The sequence below is a fragment of the Aspergillus niger genome (genome assembly GCF_000002855.4).
Source record: "Aspergillus niger supercontig An04".
Lineage (NCBI taxonomy): Eukaryota > Fungi > Ascomycota > Eurotiomycetes > Eurotiales > Aspergillaceae > Aspergillus > Aspergillus niger.
Genome location: NT_166539.1, coordinates 1,566,455 through 1,583,709, shown reverse-complemented (window position 1 = coordinate 1,583,709; position 17,255 = coordinate 1,566,455). Strand labels below are relative to the sequence as shown.

Below are 17,255 nucleotides of genomic sequence, written 5' to 3'. Positions count from 1 at the left end.
ACACCGATGGATCGTACGAGAGATCTCCAGATCAAAGATTGCAGAAACCAGGCAATCCACTTACCCATAGTCTACTGATCCCGGATGACTGTGCCCGAAGAAAGGTGCCCTAACGATATGATATGATATGATATGACTCAGGGGCTAGCTACTTTCTTTCTTACACTACGCCGTACTAACTAGTTAGTTGTTAGTAAATACGTTCAAACAAACAAGGCACAATCCTATCCAATTCCCTCCCAGCCTCGTGAAAAAAAAAGATTCAAACTACTGTAATGTAAGTAGCAGTAATGCGGCATCTCATACATCGTACCAATTAGGCAGCATGCTCCTGATAGATCGACCAATTCCTTCGGTTTCTTCATGGCTCGCATGAAAGGGCCAACTCATACCTCTCTTTCTTCACTCGTGGTGGCTGGGGAGGATGTAAGTGCGATCTGATCTGGGCTATCTACTATCTACACCGCTACATGTCTCGCCCGACTCGTGCGTTGCGTTGGTGTGGCGACAGATCCCGTACCAGAAAAGTATGTGTATGTGGGTTTGCCTGCTATGTGACCTGTGTTTTCGGAGGGTCCGGATGCAAATTGATATGGATGGTCTAGGCCTAGAGTATTTAGCATCTTGGGTTGAAAGTCAATTGGTTTACGAGTCATGCTGGACAGCAATAATGTCATCCGAATCGTTGAAACTTGCTTAGATACTTAGATATGCTAATGTCACACATGGATATCAGTACAACGGGATACCAATCCCTGATCTACGTTTTTTCTATGAGCAAATGGTCCCCTCCCTGGATGCTCACTTAACCGGTGATCTTGTAGATGGACTCGGCAAGACGCTTGACGTTGCCGCTGGTGATACCGGCCACGGAGATACGGCCGTCCTTGGTGGCGTAGACGGAGTGCTGGACGAGTTAGTGTCTGCAAGAGATATAAGGAACAAGCTGGCTTACCTCCTTGGCCAGAGCGTCCATCTGCTCGGGCTTGAGACCAGTGTAGGCGAACATGCCAATCTGTCGCCTGTCAGTGATTACTCGTGTCAGTCATTGTTCTGGATCCTACCTGGCTGGTGATGTGAGACCAGTCGTGCTTGCTGCCAAGCTCCTCCAGGTTCTTGCGGAGGAGAGCGCGCATCTCGATGATGCGGTCGGCCATGCCCTTGACCTCACCCAGCCACTGCTCGTTAAGCTTGGCGTCGTTCATGATGGTCGAGGCGATGCGGGCACCGTGGATGGGAGGGTTGGAGTAGAAGGGACGGATGAGGATCTTGATCTGAGAATCCACACGCTTCTTCTCCTCGGCGGACTCGCAGACGAGAGAGAAGGCACCGACACGCTCGCCGTACAGACCCTATATATCGCTTAATACTGAAGAATCATACATCAAGTCATGCATCAGTCTTACCATGTTCTTGGCGAAACTCTGGCAAAGAGCAATGTTGTGGCCCTCCTTCACGAAGTGACGGGGAGCAAAGGCATCCTGGTCAGCGTTACCACTGGCAAAGCCCTGGTAGGCCATGTCGAAGAAGGCAAAGTGACCCTTCTGCTTCATGACGTCGCTAATCTGGCGCCATTGCTCCTGGGTGGGGTCGACACCGGTAGGGTTGTGAGCGCAGGCGTGGAGAAGGATGATGCTGTTCTCGGGGGCAGCCTTGATGTCGGCAAGCAGGCCATCGAAGTCAAGGCCAATGGTGTCCTTGTTGTAGTAGCGGTACTTGTCAACCTCCAGACCGGCGTCCTTGAAGACAGCGGCGTGGTTGGCCCAGCTGGGGGTGGGGAGGTAGACCTTCTTCGCGTGAGGGTAGAAGCGCTGCAGGAAAGCTCCACCGATTCTCAGAGCGCCGGTACCGGAGATGGTCTGGGTGATGACGAGACGGTCCTCCTTGAGGACGGCGGAATCGGCACCGTAGGCCAGCTCAGCAGCAGCCTTGGTGAAGGCAGGGATACCGGTGATACCGGCGTATTCCTTGTCGAGGCGGGTGGCGACAACCTTGTCCTCTGCAGCACGGACGGAAGGCAGGACGTAGGGCTTGCCCTGGTCGTCACCTGTTTGATCGCAAAGGTGTTGTCAGACTATTGAACGTTGGAAGTTGGTTGTTTGGCGTGATCGGGAGATGGTATGGTTGGAAAGTTAAACTGAAACAGGGTGATGCTTACGGTAAGCACCGACACCAAGGTTGATCTTCTCCTTGAAGGTGTCGGCCTTGTAGGCCTCGGTGATACCCAGGATAGCATCCTATAGAGCCAATGGATCAGCAATGGCATCACAAGAGCAATTGGGAGGCGTTGGAGAGCTTACGGGAGGACCCTGAGGCACGTTGGACCAGGCGGAGGCGTGTCTGGCGCCGACAATAACGGTGCGCACACTAGCGTCACGGGTAGCAGCCTTACGGCTGGCGACTCTGAGGGTGGACAGCATGGTGAATGGAGGATGGAAAACAGGGAAGAGAAGAAAGAAGAGGAGGAAATGAGCAAGCACTCCAAGAGACCAGGGAGGAGATGATCAGAAGAAAAGGCCGGGGCCAAGGGAGCTGGCAAGAAGTACTTGAATGAAGGCTGGAATCGGGGGAGGAGACGAGCGGGAGAGACGAGGTCGGCGATAGTTATTTTATTTTTTGAGTCACTGGAACTGCCTTTGGACTAGTCGAGTTAGTCCTGTAGGGAGTTTCCGGGGAGAAACGCGGGAGGCATCGGATTGGCCACGCCCTCCGCATTGCCAGCAGGTGACTTTTTGCTTGTTTGGCTGGTTTGCATGGCATGGCTGGCAGCTGCAGGAAGCAGGAAGCAGGAAGCAAGAAGCAGGCTGCACATATTATCCCTTGGATGCAACTCCATCGTAGTATATTATTTATTCAATGGCATCTTGAATAGAATTGTATATATCTCTACTAAGTCCTAACTGATTGACTACTATCTGATTAACATGAGATGTCAAATGTCATCATCACGGAGCGTGGATTCCCTCATTGACAGATCGCACCACAAATGATGAGCCCGTCCCGCTCTCCCCGGTGAACTCTTTTAGTATCGAGGGAAAATCCATGGATGGGCTGAGGTTGGCCTTCCCCTCACGAGGAGTTGGGGTAATTAATCTACACCCCCCTACCACTTGCTAGTCACCACTTCCCATCATCTCACCATCAACTACTACTTGTATATAAATCTGCAGCATTGACTCCATTCCCCTTCTGCTAACTACGTTCTTGATATCCTCGGTAGCTTTACAACAATCCTTGAATAGCTAGCTATGCACAGAACCGTGGTTGCACTCCACCGCCTCGGACAATATCACTCGGCCTCGGTTAAATTCCCCCACACGCCAAGCCTATCCCGATTCAATAGCTCTGCTACACCATCGACGGAGTATTGAGGACATCCTGCAGTATCTTCGGAGCACCGAGTCCATCTTACCTCTCTACCCATCCAACATCGGACAAAACCGCGTGCTGCTTGCTTGCTTTATCGACCACCGAAAACGGATCGATCTATTGGACATAGATAGAATAATATGTGACGTTCTATTGGTATAATCTGTACAAACATCGCATAGCCTAGTAACCGCTGAGGATCATTATTGTGCCTCCAAAAATGGAGGTCTTCGGTGAAGGTCATCATCTACTACAACAGTCCGAGAGAAGCAACATCACTCAGCCCAGCCGCACACCGGCCTGGCGGTTCTTGCGCGCTGTCGCTCCCATGGCGTTGTTCATACCGGTATGTTGACTGCTGTCCAGTGCACTCATCGCCTCGCGCTTCTTCTCCTCTTCGATCTTCTTCAACCGCTTCTCCGTCTTCATCTTGCCACTGCCCTTGCCGTGGAATTGATGACTGAGATGCTTGAACGCTTCCTTCTGGTTCATCGCGCGACCATGCTCATCCACGTACTTGAGCTGCACGTCCGGCTTGTATTCGCGGTTGAACACCTCTGCCATGTGTCGCGCCTCTTGCTGATCGCGCTGCTTGTTCTCCCACCGAGCGTATTCTTCTCTCTCGCGCGCTGACATGCGGTCCAGCTTGCCCGAGGCACGGTCGCGTTCACGCTGCTGCCGAGCGCGTTTCTCCGCCTCGGTCTCCATGCGCATCTTCTCCTGCAGGAAGCGATGGCGGTCGCGCAGTAGAGAGTTGTTGTCCGCGGCGTCGGAGCCCTTAACTAGACCACGCTGTTTAAGCATGTTCAATGTAGCACCGAGACCTTGATCCAGAGTCGCTTCTTCGTCCAAGCCCGTAGTGCTGATCTGCTGCTGGGCCTGCGACTCCTCGCGCTTGATCCGTGCCTTGAGATCTTCCTCGTCCTCAATGTCATTGTAGGTCCCCATCTCCACATCCTCGTCCTCTGCCTTGATGCTGGGGCCTTCACTCTTGGCACGTGATTCATCGGCGGGGGTCGTGGTTTGTCTCTCGCGGCGCTCTGGGAGGGTGGGTTTCTGTAGATTGGAGACAAACTCCGAGGTTTCGTCGATGACGAGGCCGGGCTCTTCTTCGTTTCCGTCAGGCGTACCGCTTTCCATCGGTGTCTGAGAACCCTCTTCTCTGAGCTGACGAGCAAGATCCTCCGGTCGCACTTTTTGTCGCTTCTTAAACGCAGCACGTCTCTGGCGGGTAAGCGAGGCCTGTAGATCATCATCATCGACAAACGAAACATCTTCACTTGCCCACTTTCGGGGGGCGGGGGCGGGTACGGGTGCGCCGTTATTGGTATCAACGTCCATGGCGTTGTCATTCGGGGTAGTCGTCGACTCGGTCGTAGGGAATAATTCGTCGTCATCAAGAATAGCTCTCTGCTTCGTAGCCTTGGCCTTCTTCTTCTTCGGCTTCTTGATCTTAATCTCACTGATGTCCATGTAGTCGGACGCCGGTGTCGTCGTCTCCGTCTCCAAGTCCAAACTGACGATATTCTTGTTCAACTTACCCGACACCTCCTGTCGCTTCGCCTCTCGCTCCTCCACCGTAGATCCTTGAGCATCCAGAGTAAAGCGCTTCCGCTTCTTACCATCAATCTCCTCATCATATTGTGCCAAGATACTCGAGTTCTCTTCCGTAGGATCATACGCCGGCTTCCGCTTCTTCAACTCCGTCCGCTCCGTAGCCTTCTCCCTCTCCCTCAAATCGACGTTTTCCAACTCATCCCCCTCCTCCTCATTTTCATCGATCGTCGCATCCTTCAGCGTAAGAATATGATCCTCGCCTCCCTCAAAATCGCCCACCTCATGCCCTACCTTAATACCAGCCAGATCGACCGCCGTGTATTCCGCCGCACGTTCTCTTTCCTCCAACTCCTCCGCCAGCTTGCGCGCCCGCTCCTTCTCAATCTTCTTCTGTCGCTTCTTCGCCTGCATCAGCCACGCCTTGGTGTCCTGGTCCGCATCACCCGATTCACCCAGCGTGGTGCCTTGTAACTTGGCATCTCTCTGCGCCAGCTCTCGTGCCCGCTTGATCGCAGCGTTTCTCTCTTCCCGTTTCCGTTTCGCCTCGGCATCGTCTTGCATCTTCTTCCAGTTGGATCCGGCCATCGCTTCGCGCGACTCGAGGGTACTGCCGGGATCTTCATCTTCGGAGGCGGAAGAGTCGGAGTCGTCTTCATATTCGGCGCCAGGAACAGGCAAGGGTTTTAATCCGAGCGCGGCTCGGATTTTGTTATTCTGCTCGATGGAAACTGCGTCGGCCATGGTGGCGACAGATGGCAGGGGAAGGATGAAGTTGGAGAAACAGACGGTCAGTTGTTGATGACTCTTTCAACCGATGGGCGTACGTACAAGTTGAAGTGACGGATATGAGATATTCAACCCGCCGCAGCGGCGAACCTGACCGACCGGCGAGAGCGCGCGCCAACAAGCACTTACCTAATCAATACCCATCTCGGTAAGGTTTAGCGCGACAAACTCTTAGCGCGAGCTTGGCGCAGCGGATAAAAGGCGCCTTTCTTCAATTTTTTCTCTTCTTCTTTTTCTTTTCTTTTCTTCAGAACAGAACACACACGGATCTGTGTTCAGCGATCCCGTTCATGGAGGGTGCGGCTTCGGCTGTTATTTCTTTGTGTTTCGGTTGAACGCTGGACAGTTCGACGACTTAAGGAGCCATTCATCTTGTGGATGGTTTTTGCACTTCCGGTCGACAGATCTCAGATTAAAGGTTGGCGCTGGGTGTTCACTCGGGTCTTGAGCTCCCTTGTTTTCGAACTTGGTGAGCTCGGCTGGAGTTCCTGGTTGCTGACGGCGTCATATTCCTACTCCCTTCACCGAATTGGCCGTCGGTCACTGAGGTTAGGGAAAAACCATGACCTGCCAACATTACTATCAGTAAAATTATATGTATGTAGTCCTGTAGATGCGCACATGCACATGCATATATGTACTGGATACCGTCTGAACCGATTATATAAATCGGTTATCGTCTATCAAGCCGTTTAGTTTTTTGTTCTCGTCAATTGATACATAACTTTCAGTGGACGGTCTTTCCGAAATGCCCCAGTGTGGCACGAAATTTATGCCAAGGTCAAACATTTATGTAAGATATGCGCATAATAATGACGGGTCGATGTAACTCCGACACCTCTTGAGGAACCACCACCACGCAGTCTTCACTTAATGATCTTATATTGATGTTATCTTGACAATCCTCTACCATGGCTCAACATCACCATCAATCATCATTAGAAACTGTATTGAATTTCTCTCCTGTATTTCTTTTCACTATCCTAATAAAAGCAAAAGGCCCGGGAGCTTCTCAATACCTGCATCTAGCATTATGGCCTCGAATAATGCGTGTAATCTGGCTACGACTCAACGGTTGGTTAAGCACACTGGCTGTGATTTTAAGTACATGCTCTTTGTGCGTGGACAATCATTGCTCAAATCCAGGCCTGCCTTCAAAATCGTCTAGCGGACCGGATAGTAAACTGTCAACGCTTCTTTCTCAGTCACTCAGGCAGTCTGTTTTTGTGAAGTTATTAATATGGAGTTCCTGCCGACGCAAAAATAGAGGAAGCAGCTTCTCTAAAGACCTCGGTGGCGATTATTCGGGCCCGGGTCGAGCAGGCTCTACCGGAGGGCCAGGCCGCTACCAAGCAGGCCGATGGCTAGATCCCTAGTACTATCAATCCACATCCAATTACGGTATCACTCTAGCTGGAGCTTTACGTACTAGCCCAAATACCTCCACAAGCAGAGCCTGACAGCCATCACTCTATTAGGCCATTTGCCGGATTCCATAACTAAGCCTCTGCTTGAGCAGTTTACTGCTAGCATCTAGTAATTAATCAATCAGGCCTATTATACGATTAAGAAGGGCCAGATTAATAAAGTAGATCAGATCCAGACTAATATCTTCTTCCACCGTCTGGGAATCTGGAGTTGACTAATTTAGGTCCATCTCCGGCGAGCAACCTACTATTAATATTACCAGATCTGGCAGTGCCTAGTCTGCTTCACCTACCATCGTAGCCAGACTAATTAGTCTCTCTTGCTCTGCTATCAACTAAATACCACTCAGTTCGCCGCGCTTGATTGGATGGAGATCTATGGCCAGCAGCTGCTTGATCTGCCGATCTAAGGCAAAGATCTCGAACCATCGTAGCGCGCCAATCAGCGGCAGCAGACCGAAGAACTGTTCGATAAAGCTTGCCTAACATTTTCGAACGCCTTGCTCGACCATACCATTAAGGAAGATCTTTTTGAAAGCACCTTTATCGGATCTTTGCTGTTTTCGGGATTGATGTCAAGCAGCAGACGTTTCTGAAGCCCTATAGCTATATGAGCTATCTATCAGGGCTCGTCAAGATGGCCCAGATGCTGATGGTCCTGCAGGCCGTCCAGTTCGCCGAACCCGGCCAGGTAACCCACCCGGCCGACGCCTTGGATGAGATGCGGGAGCGGTTCTTAATGTTCGGGGTACGCGCTCCGTTCGGCTGGATTACACGGCTGCGGGAGTACGGGAAGAAAATCCAGACCAGTACGACGATCATGGGCTATATCAATTGAAGCGACGACGACCAGACGCTGAGCTATAAGGAGCTTCAGCTGAGCATGTCAGGATTCCGCTAGCTTATCGCTAAGCAGGTCGAGCTGATGATAATCAGACCCACTCCGACTTTTGGTGGTGTTGAGACCGAGGTGTCGGACCTGGTTCTGAAGCATAGTATCCAAGTAGCTACTGGTGTACCAGTCTGCCAACATCTAGTCCATATAATCTCGTTGATGCAAGGTAAGCGCATTGTTCCTTCCTTAGTGGGCACCAAAGCCGAACTGTCTATTAATACAATGTGATCGTTCATCACTCCATACATTTTTCAGAATTTAGCCTGGCTGCGCAGCTCGATCTGCTGGTCAATAACATCCCTCGTCATCTGCTCCAACGAACGCCACTGCATCCCCAGTTCTGTCTCAGCCTTGGTTGTATCAACCGGCCAAGGCTCTGAAGCAATCTCCTCCGAGATCTTGAACCCAAGGTGCGGGTACTCCTTCTTCACAATCTTTGCCACGTCCTTCCAAAAGGCCTTCTTCCCAGCGAGCAAGTACGACGACCCGTCTGGGATATTGTCGGCCAAAGCCTTGACATGGCTCTCGGCAACATCGTCGATATGGACAGCAGTGATGGGGGCCAGGGGTTTCCCATCGGCAACGGTAAGGAAGAAAAGGGCGTTGGTGCCACTCAGCTCCTCGGCAGTGGTCTGGAGAGGGTTGCGTCCATACACAAAGGCAGGGTGGATAGTCACAAGGGAGAAATTAGGGTTCTCGCTCTTCTTGAAGTCCCAGCTTGCTTGGTTTGCGAGAAGCTTAGAGGCATGGTAGAGCTTCATGCTCGTGGCTTCATCGTTGGTACCAGTCAAGTCAGCGGTCTGGTCGACCGATAAGTCCCAGTCATTGTTCTCTGTCGGAATGGGGTTCAGTATCTAGCTAAAATAATCAAGACAAAAGAATGCATCCAGCTCTGATGGCTCACCTTTAATGACTCCTCCCTCGGGAAGACCCGAGATGGGTATTAAAGCGGCGATCGAAGAAGTAATAACCACCTTCTTGATGCTGCTAACCTTAGCAGCTTCCTTTAGGATAGCGGTGGTGCCCTTGACAGCTGGTCCAAAGTATGTCTCTGGGTTGGTTCCATGGGGCATGGGCGAAGCGATGTGCAGCACATAGTTAGCTCCATCTAGCCTTCCAGCAAAGGAAGACTGCTGTGTGATATCTGGGGTGACGACAAAGTCGATCTTATCTTCAAATTCAGAGAGTGCCGCCTTTATTTTAGGAATCTGTTCTTCCTTGCGAACGCTAATCCGCAGACTATAGCCAGCTTGTAGAGTCTTGATAGCAACGGCACTGCCAATAAAGCCAGTTGCTCCTGTGATAAAGACGAGACCGCAGGGCATGGTGACAGGATCGGATGTGGAAATTCGGTGATAATTTCTGGTGAGATAATATACCGTTGGCTGGATCTCAGTTCCAGATTTTGTCCTCCCCAGTTTTATACCTCTCGAAACGTATAATCTGGTGTTCCGTACAGTTTACATATTCAGAACAGGGTGATTATAAATATAGAATTGCAATATACCATACCCCGAGGTACTTATTCGGGCCAAATAACAAATCATAAAATCACGAAATGATAACGTTAATTCCCGGTTGTTCCGCCCACTTCAGAATAATCCCACGCGTAAAACTACTGTAACTATTCAAATAACAACCATTCCACGAAAAGCGCGTCAAATCACGTCAAAACTTGGTGAAGCAAGAGGGCAGTATAGGTAGTATTGAGAATCTATCCGTATATTCTTGTATATATTACCCGGCCATATTGTATGCAAAAACCCGCTAAATAGCGAAAAGTGGGGTTGAAGAAGCATTGGGTGGGAGGGAGGTTAGATGCTAACAGTTCGGCGATATCACTAATCACTGTTGCAGGAATGATTCCCAATGTTCCCATAACCTTTTCCTTAAAACCTTGCTCGCTGAGATTCGAGCCTAGGCCAGTGAATCATCAAGGAATGTCTTGCGAAGAAAGAAAATAGGTATTGGTACCGCTGTGGCTGTGACTAGACCGGCATGCCCTCTCCGTTGGACATCAGATCACATATTTATCTATACCCGCGAGGAAATATATATATATATATATTACGGATATTCACACTAGCATAACTCTCGCTTCATTAGTACTATCTACTGAAATATAGTTATATAGCTCTTATGCAGCCTATCAATATATTTTTCAGAACAAAAGATATATATATATTCCGGCCGTGACCATACTAACAATCTACCCTATCCGTCTAATAGAATGTCAAGATCATATACTGTAGCACGAAGTAATATTTAACTATAGGATTTATAATAGGCTCTTATCTTATCTTGATACGACTGAGAGTAAGTGAAGAAAAAATAAAGTATCTAGAAGAAGCGCATGCTTCAGGCAATTCAGACTACGAAAAAAAAGCTGTCAAAGTATTACACTAATACGAATTGCGAAGTATACGGCAATACCTATACATTTGCAACAGTTCTCTGCCTATTAAAGAACTTCGGTACTTTGCACCAACAGACTGGCAGCGTGAATTAACTACGTTAAATACTGTCACGCAGCCCTTAAACGAGAGTTTTTACCGATACAAAGAGATACTCTATCATAACTCAAGTGCGATAGTTTTACAAACCTCACCAGGGAGGACCCCAGATAAGAATGATTGTGATCTTAATGCGGCTTGTGCCTCTCAGAACCAGCTTACAAAGCCTGAAGATAATGGAATTGCAAGATATCTTGCCCGGGGGGTAAAGAGACAGAAGCCCTGGGAATTCTGGAAAGAATATAAGCGTGAGTTTCCTATTCTTGCAAGGATGGCACGATATATTCTCTTAATTCCAGCTACTGGTGTATCACAGACTCCATAATCAGGGATCGACTGTCGGCCAACTAGAGATAGCGATTTCACCACCTCGATAGAAGCCACCCCAACATGCGAACCTATATATTCCTGACACCTATGAGAATCCAGCTATTGACATTTTCTAAGCGCCTATTCCATTTTCGGAGGATCCGTGAGTCGCCTTCTGACCGGGACCTATCCGACTATCCCGCAGCCAGCCCGCAGCCAGCCATAATCAGAACTGTGAATACTCTGAAGAACGTACTGCCGGACGTGGCAGTGTATTACAATCTTTGAACCGCAAGTCGTTCCCGGTGAATGCTGTAATATCATCCTGATATCCTGAAGTTTTTGGCCCAGGCCTGCCGCACTGAGGAAAGGAGATCTTGTCCACAACAGAGGGTCTCTAAGAACTGGCGCCGTTTCTTGTCGGCCCGCAAATACACCCAATTCTGTGGACGAGAAGGACAACTATCTATTAGGCAGCAGAAGCAGCATAGAACAAGGGAATCTGGGGGTCATAGTTCTATTTGAACGAAGAACGTCCAACTCTGTTCGGAGCTCACGCAAATCCGCGTTTGAATTGGTGCTTTGATTAAGCAAATTGGCTGTTTGCGCGCAATCAATTTCCATACTTAAACAGGATCCACGGAATAGGTAGGAGAGGGCGAAATAAATGCCCAAATACTTCCTGCCCAATGGATCCCTAACTATAATAAGATGCATACCCAAGTCGTCATTACGCTTCACTAGGGTAGCGAAAACATGGATACAGCTGAGATGGTAACAGGCTAGGCTGTAAGATAAGGCCCCCAAGGCGACGGCTCGTTGTCGCGAAACCATCTCTGCTCATCCTCCGAGCCTGTAGGAGGAATCCTGAGACCATTAATATGCACAAATTCGCGCTCAAGCTCCTCGCCGTTGACCTCCCAGTTGTATCCTTTGTCTGCAAGATACGGTTTCACAGTTTTGTGGACCCGATTCATAAATGCCGTCCTCTCAGGGCTCTCGCCCGGAGGAAAGTGCCTAGCGATATGACTGAATGTAAGCCGGACGAAAGGCTTCACCCCTTTCGCGTGCTATTTCGTTATACAAGCTCAGTAAATTAACTATTATACAGGTTCTTCTGAACTTACGCAAGATACTCCAGCTCGATAGAGAGTGCCGGGAGGCATCTCAATGAAAATGACCACCACATAGAATGCCGGCAGCCCAACTTGAGTATACATCGAGGTAATAGCATCGGCCAGTTTCTCTTTGTGCTCGGGGTCTGTGAAGGTCCCGGTAGGATGATAAATTCTCCAGTCAGGCATATTGTATAATAAGTTTTGGTGAATAAACGAGGAAGCGATCCCGGAAAGTACTGGCGCAAATTCTGATATGTAGGTGCTTTGATGTCACCGAGAGCGATTCCATTGCAATATAAGCTTCTTTCTGAGAGAGATGAAGCATAACATTCGTTTCCGGTTGCTGATGATTACTGATCTTTTTCGAATTCTACTCCACTCCTCCCACCATAACACATTGAATTGCGGGGGTACCATCAAATCATCCCGACCCCGTGCAGATTCAGATGCTGGGTTCGGGTGCTAGAAATGTCACCTCAACTAGTTGATTAACAAGGGTGCCGTAACACATAACTTGATGCGTTGCTTCGCCTCATTGATTACGCTACCCTGGTAACTATGCTGGCACCCCTTCGGAGTTCATTGTAATCAATTATTAGTAACGTTATCAACTACCGACCGTGAAACACTAAGAGGTAATCGGTCCTCTAATAAACATTATGAAACGGTATTGTGCTATATAACACGATATGGATGCGTTATTATGTTCCTAGGTACCAGGTTGGAGAGACTCTGACCACAGGTAGGGTTATATATCAGGCCTTTAGTCCGCCCGAATTCTGCCTGGGATCATCTGCTAGATTAACTCAAAAAATGTCTAACCTCAAAGATATCTTGGTTATCGGCGGGACAGGGGCCCAAGGCATCCCTGTTGTCCATGGTGAGTAATATATTATATCTCTTGGATTGATGTCTGTACAAAAGCTAAATCTATTGCTCTACAATAGCGCTCGCAAAAAGCGGGAGATATAGCGTCCGCGTATTAACACGCAATCCAACCTCTGCTCGTGCTCAGGCACTTCTCCAACTCCCTAATGTTCGGCTGATCCAGGGTTCTCAAGATAATCAGTCGGACTTACATACCGCCTTTAGGGGCGTCTATGGGGCATGGGTCAATACTGATGGGTTCACGCTCGGTGAGAAAAATGAGCTGTTTTACGGCATCCGTGCCTATGAAATTGCGCGGGCGGAAGGTGTCCAGCATTACGTCTGGGCTAACATTGAATATGTGCTCAAAAACGCTGGGTGGAACGAGGATTACCACTGTGGCCATATGGATGGCAAAGGCAGAATCGGGCAGTTTATTCTCGCCCAGGGTCAGGAAGGGATTATGAAGAGCAGCATACTCACCACTGGTCCTTACATGGACATGCTCTTTGACGCCATGTTTGTGCCCCAGAAACAAGAAGACGGGAGCTTCTTGTGGGCCAACCCAGCAAGTAAGTGTGATCAGCTTAGTTGATGGTTGCTTGTTCGATATTCGACCAACTGACGAAACCAGGGGATGGCAAAATTCCACTGACCGCACTCCATGACGTTGGTCATTATAGTCTGTGGCTGTTCGACAACATCAAAGAGTCAGCCGGTCTTGACCTGGTGGTGGGAACAGAAGAAGTCTCGTTCTCCGAGATAGCGAAGACTTTCTCGTCGGTGACTGGTAAGGTAAGTGTTCATGTTTATGTGCCGCTCGAACAATACCTACCCGCTGCTGAGCCATATCCTGGTGCACCGGCGAACTGGGCCCTTGGGTCTGACACTCCCCGTGATGAGTCGGTACAGACTTGGCGTGCAAACTTCTCGGCCTGGTGGAGATACTGGGGTGAAGGCCATGCGATCAAACGCGACTTTGTAATGCTTGACAAGATCCACCCGCAAAGAATCAAAAGCCTAGCTGAATGGATGAAGAAAGTTGGTTACGAGGGAGAGCCAAAGCGGGTATTGAAAGGCATGGAGGACCGGGCCGGAAATATGAAGTAGTAGCTCTGCGCAATCAAGCACTACCAAATAAAGGCGCCAAAAGTTATAGTCACCTCAGTTTATGCCGTTTGGCAGTCCCTGCCTATGGTATAATGAAGCCAGTAATATCAATGGTTGAAGTTACGTCGAGGTAAAAAGATAATCCTTCTCGGGGCTGCAGTATAGTATGGGGCGTCTGTAGGGCTAATTAATCTAAATCAGCATCCTGAAACAGATGATGACCGAATTGAGCACTCGAATACTCTACTTTAGCTGAAGAGCTGATAGTCCAGATCCTCATATGACATGGGAGACAAAGCCAAACGTAGAATGGGCTTCCTAAGATCTACGACTCTTCTCTACTACCATGGGTTAATTATGATATCACATCAGCAACTTCCGTGCGAACTTCGGTTTACGTCTACTATTAGAATGCTGCTTGAAAAAAATAAGCCATGCTGCTGAATCAAACATATCGCGTCGCGAGACCCATCTCCAAAACGCCATATAATATATCAGCACCGACCCAATCCTACAAGGTCTTTTCACTGGTGGCACTCAGCTCACCCTCTATTCCCAACCCAACACTATAAAACTACAACAACTTCAAATGTCCCGTCACAGAATCCACCACACTCTTGGGTCCCAAAACCCCCAACACCGTGCGACTCCCACTAGCAATCTGCGTCCGTCCAGCATCCGTAATCACCCTGGCGCAAAGTCCCAAACTAATCGCCTTGGCCTGCATCTCCTCCATCTCCTCCTCCGACTTGACCTGCAGCGCGATCTTCGCCTGACCCTGCGATTCCCATCGTCGCAGGATGCCGCTGTTAGGCGTGTACGCCGTGAGGTATTTGTAGCATGCGAGTGTAGCGTGGGAGCATTGGGCGGCGATTTTACCTGCAACATCAGAACTATCAGCATGCGCTTCACGAAAAACAACAGTAGCAAGCAACCAATGATAGCAAGAGAACATAATACTGTAGAGAATTGAAAAAGGGAATAAGCTTACCCTTCGTCATACCCAGATCCGTCCGCACGACAAGAACCAATTTCACTTCTTCATTGGAGCTATCGAAGTTGGCGAGCTCAGTGCCGTCGCCTTCTTCTTCACTGTCCTCTTCTTCCTCTTCGGATTCGTAGTCTTCGTCCGACGAGTCTAGGTGCGGTTTCACATTGTAGCTGTTCGGCCAGCCTTCTTTTTCTTTGTTGCTGAAGAGACCTAGGGTGCTGCCTTGGCCGATGAAGTAGCCCGTTATGCCGGCTAGGATGGCCGTCGCGACCACGTAGGCGGCTGTCGAGGGGGGTGTGCGGTCGAGGTCGGACATTTCGTTCTTGGTGTTTTTGTGTTGGGGGTGGTGGTTTGGTTGAGGGATTGAGTGGTGGTTTTGCGATAAAGGCGGAGCGGAGCTGGATGTGCTTGGTCGGCGGTGACGTTAGCGGGCCGGTTGGCTAGTTTCTACGATTGTTGATCAGAAAGCTATCTACTTCTGTCTAGTTCATTGGTTTGATTCTTTACAAATTGATATGCCGCTTATGATTGTGGAAGAAAAGAATTGTTTTGTTCTAGAATGTTGGTCTGCTTACTGTATTACACTTCAGTTAGAGGCATCAACCCAAAACACCGCTATCCAATTTGACAGGCGTTCTGCTTCATTATATACACATCCCAATCATTCTAAATTGAACTGCTATCTTCCCTTAACAGCACGTCTAGTTCGGACGAGGAGCGGGGGCGCCACCGACGTTTCCAAGGCGACGGCTCCTATGACACATTAGTAGCGGATCACAAATAGCAAAGGGTGCGATCAGAGCAAATTAACTTACATGAAAGTACGGCTGAAGAAGCTGATGCCGATCATGAAGAGCCAGCTGGGGATGGCACTGAAGCCGTAGATGACATATCCAAGAGGGAGCAGAAGGTGGTTCTGAGCAAGCCAGCCATCCGTGGGGTGAAGAGGACCATCGTAAGGAGCGGTCTTCTCGTAGACCTTCTCAGAGTGGACCTTGTAGATGGTCTCCGGGGTCACGGTGGTCGAGTTCAGGTAGACAGTGTAGAGGGGAGTGGTGGGGCGCTCCTCACCAAGCTGGGCCTGGGGCACCTGGAGGTACCAGACCGAAGGAGCACCGGCACCCCAGGCAGAGCAAAGAACCTTGTTCTCTTCGCAGTCCAGCTTACCGAGGTTAGGGGAGGTAGGATCGGCGGAGAACAAAAGCACGGATTCCTAAATAGGAGGGTTATTAGCGACTATTGTTATGGATTCCAGGTGAGTGCGACCCCCTTTTCTAGGGTTTGCTTACATTGAACGCTTTGTCTGCCTTGTCACAGCGACCGAAGCAAGTCTTGTTTCCTCCGGTGATGTAAACCAACCAGTCCTGGGGCTCCGAAGCGGGCTCCAGGTAGGACTGCCAGTTGGTCAAGTTGAACTCGGAGACGGTCTTCTCCTGGATCTTGGTCTTCTCGACGACCTTCTCAACGACGGCAGCGGCGGGGGCGACCGGGGTGGCAGTAGGCAAGTAGGACTTGGCCTTGTTGAACCAGCCCTGGACACGGTCCGCGAGGGGAACCTGCTCCTGAGCCACAGCAAGAGCTGGGAGGAGGGCGACGACCGGAGTGAAGCGCATGATGCTGAAGAGTTGATGACGCGTGGTCAGTATAGGGGGTCGAGGGGATCTATCACATCCAGGGGGATGGACTCGGATAAAAACTAACCTGAGCTGTTATTGAAGGGACGGGCGCACTTTGGAGAGAAATCAAATTCAAAAGCCAAAGTACGGGACAGCAGGCAGCTGGGGAAGACAGGCACTTGGGATGTTGAAGGTCGAGTGAAACGGCGAGAGATGTAAGCGTCGGCGACAGGTGGCCTAACTCTAAATGGCCAACCCGGAGATCCAGACAGCCGCGGAAGCGGGGATTCCGCCTTCTGGAACACCTCTAGCTCGATAGGTTCGACTGCGCTGTATTCTGCGAAGAATGAAGATGCAAACACTACATGACTATTTGCCTACTAATTCGGTGGTGCATGTATTGTGTCTCTGGTTCTCTTCACAATGGCATTGTTGGCGTGTTGACATGTTGACACGCGGCAAGTCAATGCAACCGTGGAGCTGTGCCATCCGGGCAGCTTCACTACTAATGCGATGTGTAACCACAACAGATAAATCCAGGGAAAAAGGTAGGGTGATACCCGTGGGAGATTTAGGAGAATCAACAAAAGAAAGTAAAAAAAAGCAAAGATAGGTGTTTATATTGACCCTGATCAGGCATACATGCTGTCGCAATGACAATGCTGTCTTGATCATGCTAGAAGTGCTCGTTGTTTCC

At 49.6% G+C, this 17,255-nt stretch overlaps 9 protein-coding genes across 9 annotated transcripts; 3 read left to right on the top strand and 6 right to left on the bottom strand.

Annotated features, from left to right (window-relative positions):
* Positions 1 to 805: 805 nt before the first annotated feature.
* Positions 806 to 2,420, bottom strand: An04g06380 (uncharacterized protein; the record flags this gene model as incomplete). Its single annotated transcript, XM_001401965.3, has 6 exons — positions 806 to 907; positions 956 to 1,015; positions 1,065 to 1,352; positions 1,407 to 2,047; positions 2,159 to 2,237; positions 2,301 to 2,420. The coding sequence occupies 6 exons, from the start codon at positions 2,418 to 2,420 to the stop codon at positions 806 to 808; spliced, it is 1,290 nt and encodes a 429-aa protein (XP_001402002.1).
* An 869-nt stretch (positions 2,421 to 3,289) lies between these two features.
* Positions 3,290 to 5,667, bottom strand: An04g06370 (uncharacterized protein; the record flags this gene model as incomplete). The annotated part of the gene is made up of 3 exons (XM_001401964.3): positions 3,290 to 3,326; positions 3,413 to 3,486; positions 3,664 to 5,667. 3 exons carry the CDS (start codon positions 5,665 to 5,667, stop codon positions 3,290 to 3,292), a joined length of 2,115 nt encoding a protein of 704 aa, XP_001402001.3.
* A 956-nt stretch (positions 5,668 to 6,623) lies between these two features.
* Positions 6,624 to 7,088, top strand: An04g06367 (hypothetical protein; the record flags this gene model as incomplete). Its single annotated transcript, XM_059747580.1, has 1 exon — positions 6,624 to 7,088. One exon carries the CDS (start codon positions 6,624 to 6,626, stop codon positions 7,086 to 7,088), a length of 465 nt encoding a protein of 154 aa, XP_059600633.1.
* A 688-nt stretch (positions 7,089 to 7,776) lies between these two features.
* On the top strand, positions 7,777 to 7,977 carry An04g06360 (uncharacterized protein; the record flags this gene model as incomplete). The annotated part of the gene is made up of 1 exon (XM_059747579.1): positions 7,777 to 7,977. One exon carries the CDS (start codon positions 7,777 to 7,779, stop codon positions 7,975 to 7,977), a length of 201 nt encoding a protein of 66 aa, XP_059600632.1.
* Positions 7,978 to 8,285: 308 nt separating this feature from the next.
* On the bottom strand, positions 8,286 to 9,359 carry An04g06350 (uncharacterized protein; the record flags this gene model as incomplete). The annotated part of the gene is made up of 2 exons (XM_001401961.1): positions 8,286 to 8,866; positions 8,939 to 9,359. 2 exons carry the CDS (start codon positions 9,357 to 9,359, stop codon positions 8,286 to 8,288), a joined length of 1,002 nt encoding a protein of 333 aa, XP_001401998.1.
* Positions 9,360 to 11,638: 2,279 nt separating this feature from the next.
* An04g06340 (uncharacterized protein) lies at positions 11,639 to 12,160 on the bottom strand (the record flags this gene model as incomplete). Its single annotated transcript, XM_001401960.1, has 2 exons — positions 11,639 to 11,926; positions 11,984 to 12,160. 2 exons carry the CDS (start codon positions 12,158 to 12,160, stop codon positions 11,639 to 11,641), a joined length of 465 nt encoding a protein of 154 aa, XP_001401997.1.
* Positions 12,161 to 12,787: 627 nt separating this feature from the next.
* Positions 12,788 to 13,951, top strand: An04g06330 (uncharacterized protein; the record flags this gene model as incomplete). Its single annotated transcript, XM_001401959.1, has 3 exons — positions 12,788 to 12,854; positions 12,922 to 13,413; positions 13,476 to 13,951. The coding sequence occupies 3 exons, from the start codon at positions 12,788 to 12,790 to the stop codon at positions 13,949 to 13,951; spliced, it is 1,035 nt and encodes a 344-aa protein (XP_001401996.1).
* A 574-nt stretch (positions 13,952 to 14,525) lies between these two features.
* On the bottom strand, positions 14,526 to 15,258 carry An04g06320 (uncharacterized protein; the record flags this gene model as incomplete). The annotated part of the gene is made up of 2 exons (XM_059747578.1): positions 14,526 to 14,857; positions 14,943 to 15,258. The coding sequence occupies 2 exons, from the start codon at positions 15,256 to 15,258 to the stop codon at positions 14,526 to 14,528; spliced, it is 648 nt and encodes a 215-aa protein (XP_059600631.1).
* Positions 15,259 to 15,643: 385 nt separating this feature from the next.
* Positions 15,644 to 16,555, bottom strand: An04g06310 (uncharacterized protein; the record flags this gene model as incomplete). The annotated part of the gene is made up of 3 exons (XM_001401957.3): positions 15,644 to 15,695; positions 15,758 to 16,155; positions 16,232 to 16,555. 3 exons carry the CDS (start codon positions 16,553 to 16,555, stop codon positions 15,644 to 15,646), a joined length of 774 nt encoding a protein of 257 aa, XP_001401994.1.
* Positions 16,556 to 17,255: the final 700 nt, after the last annotated feature.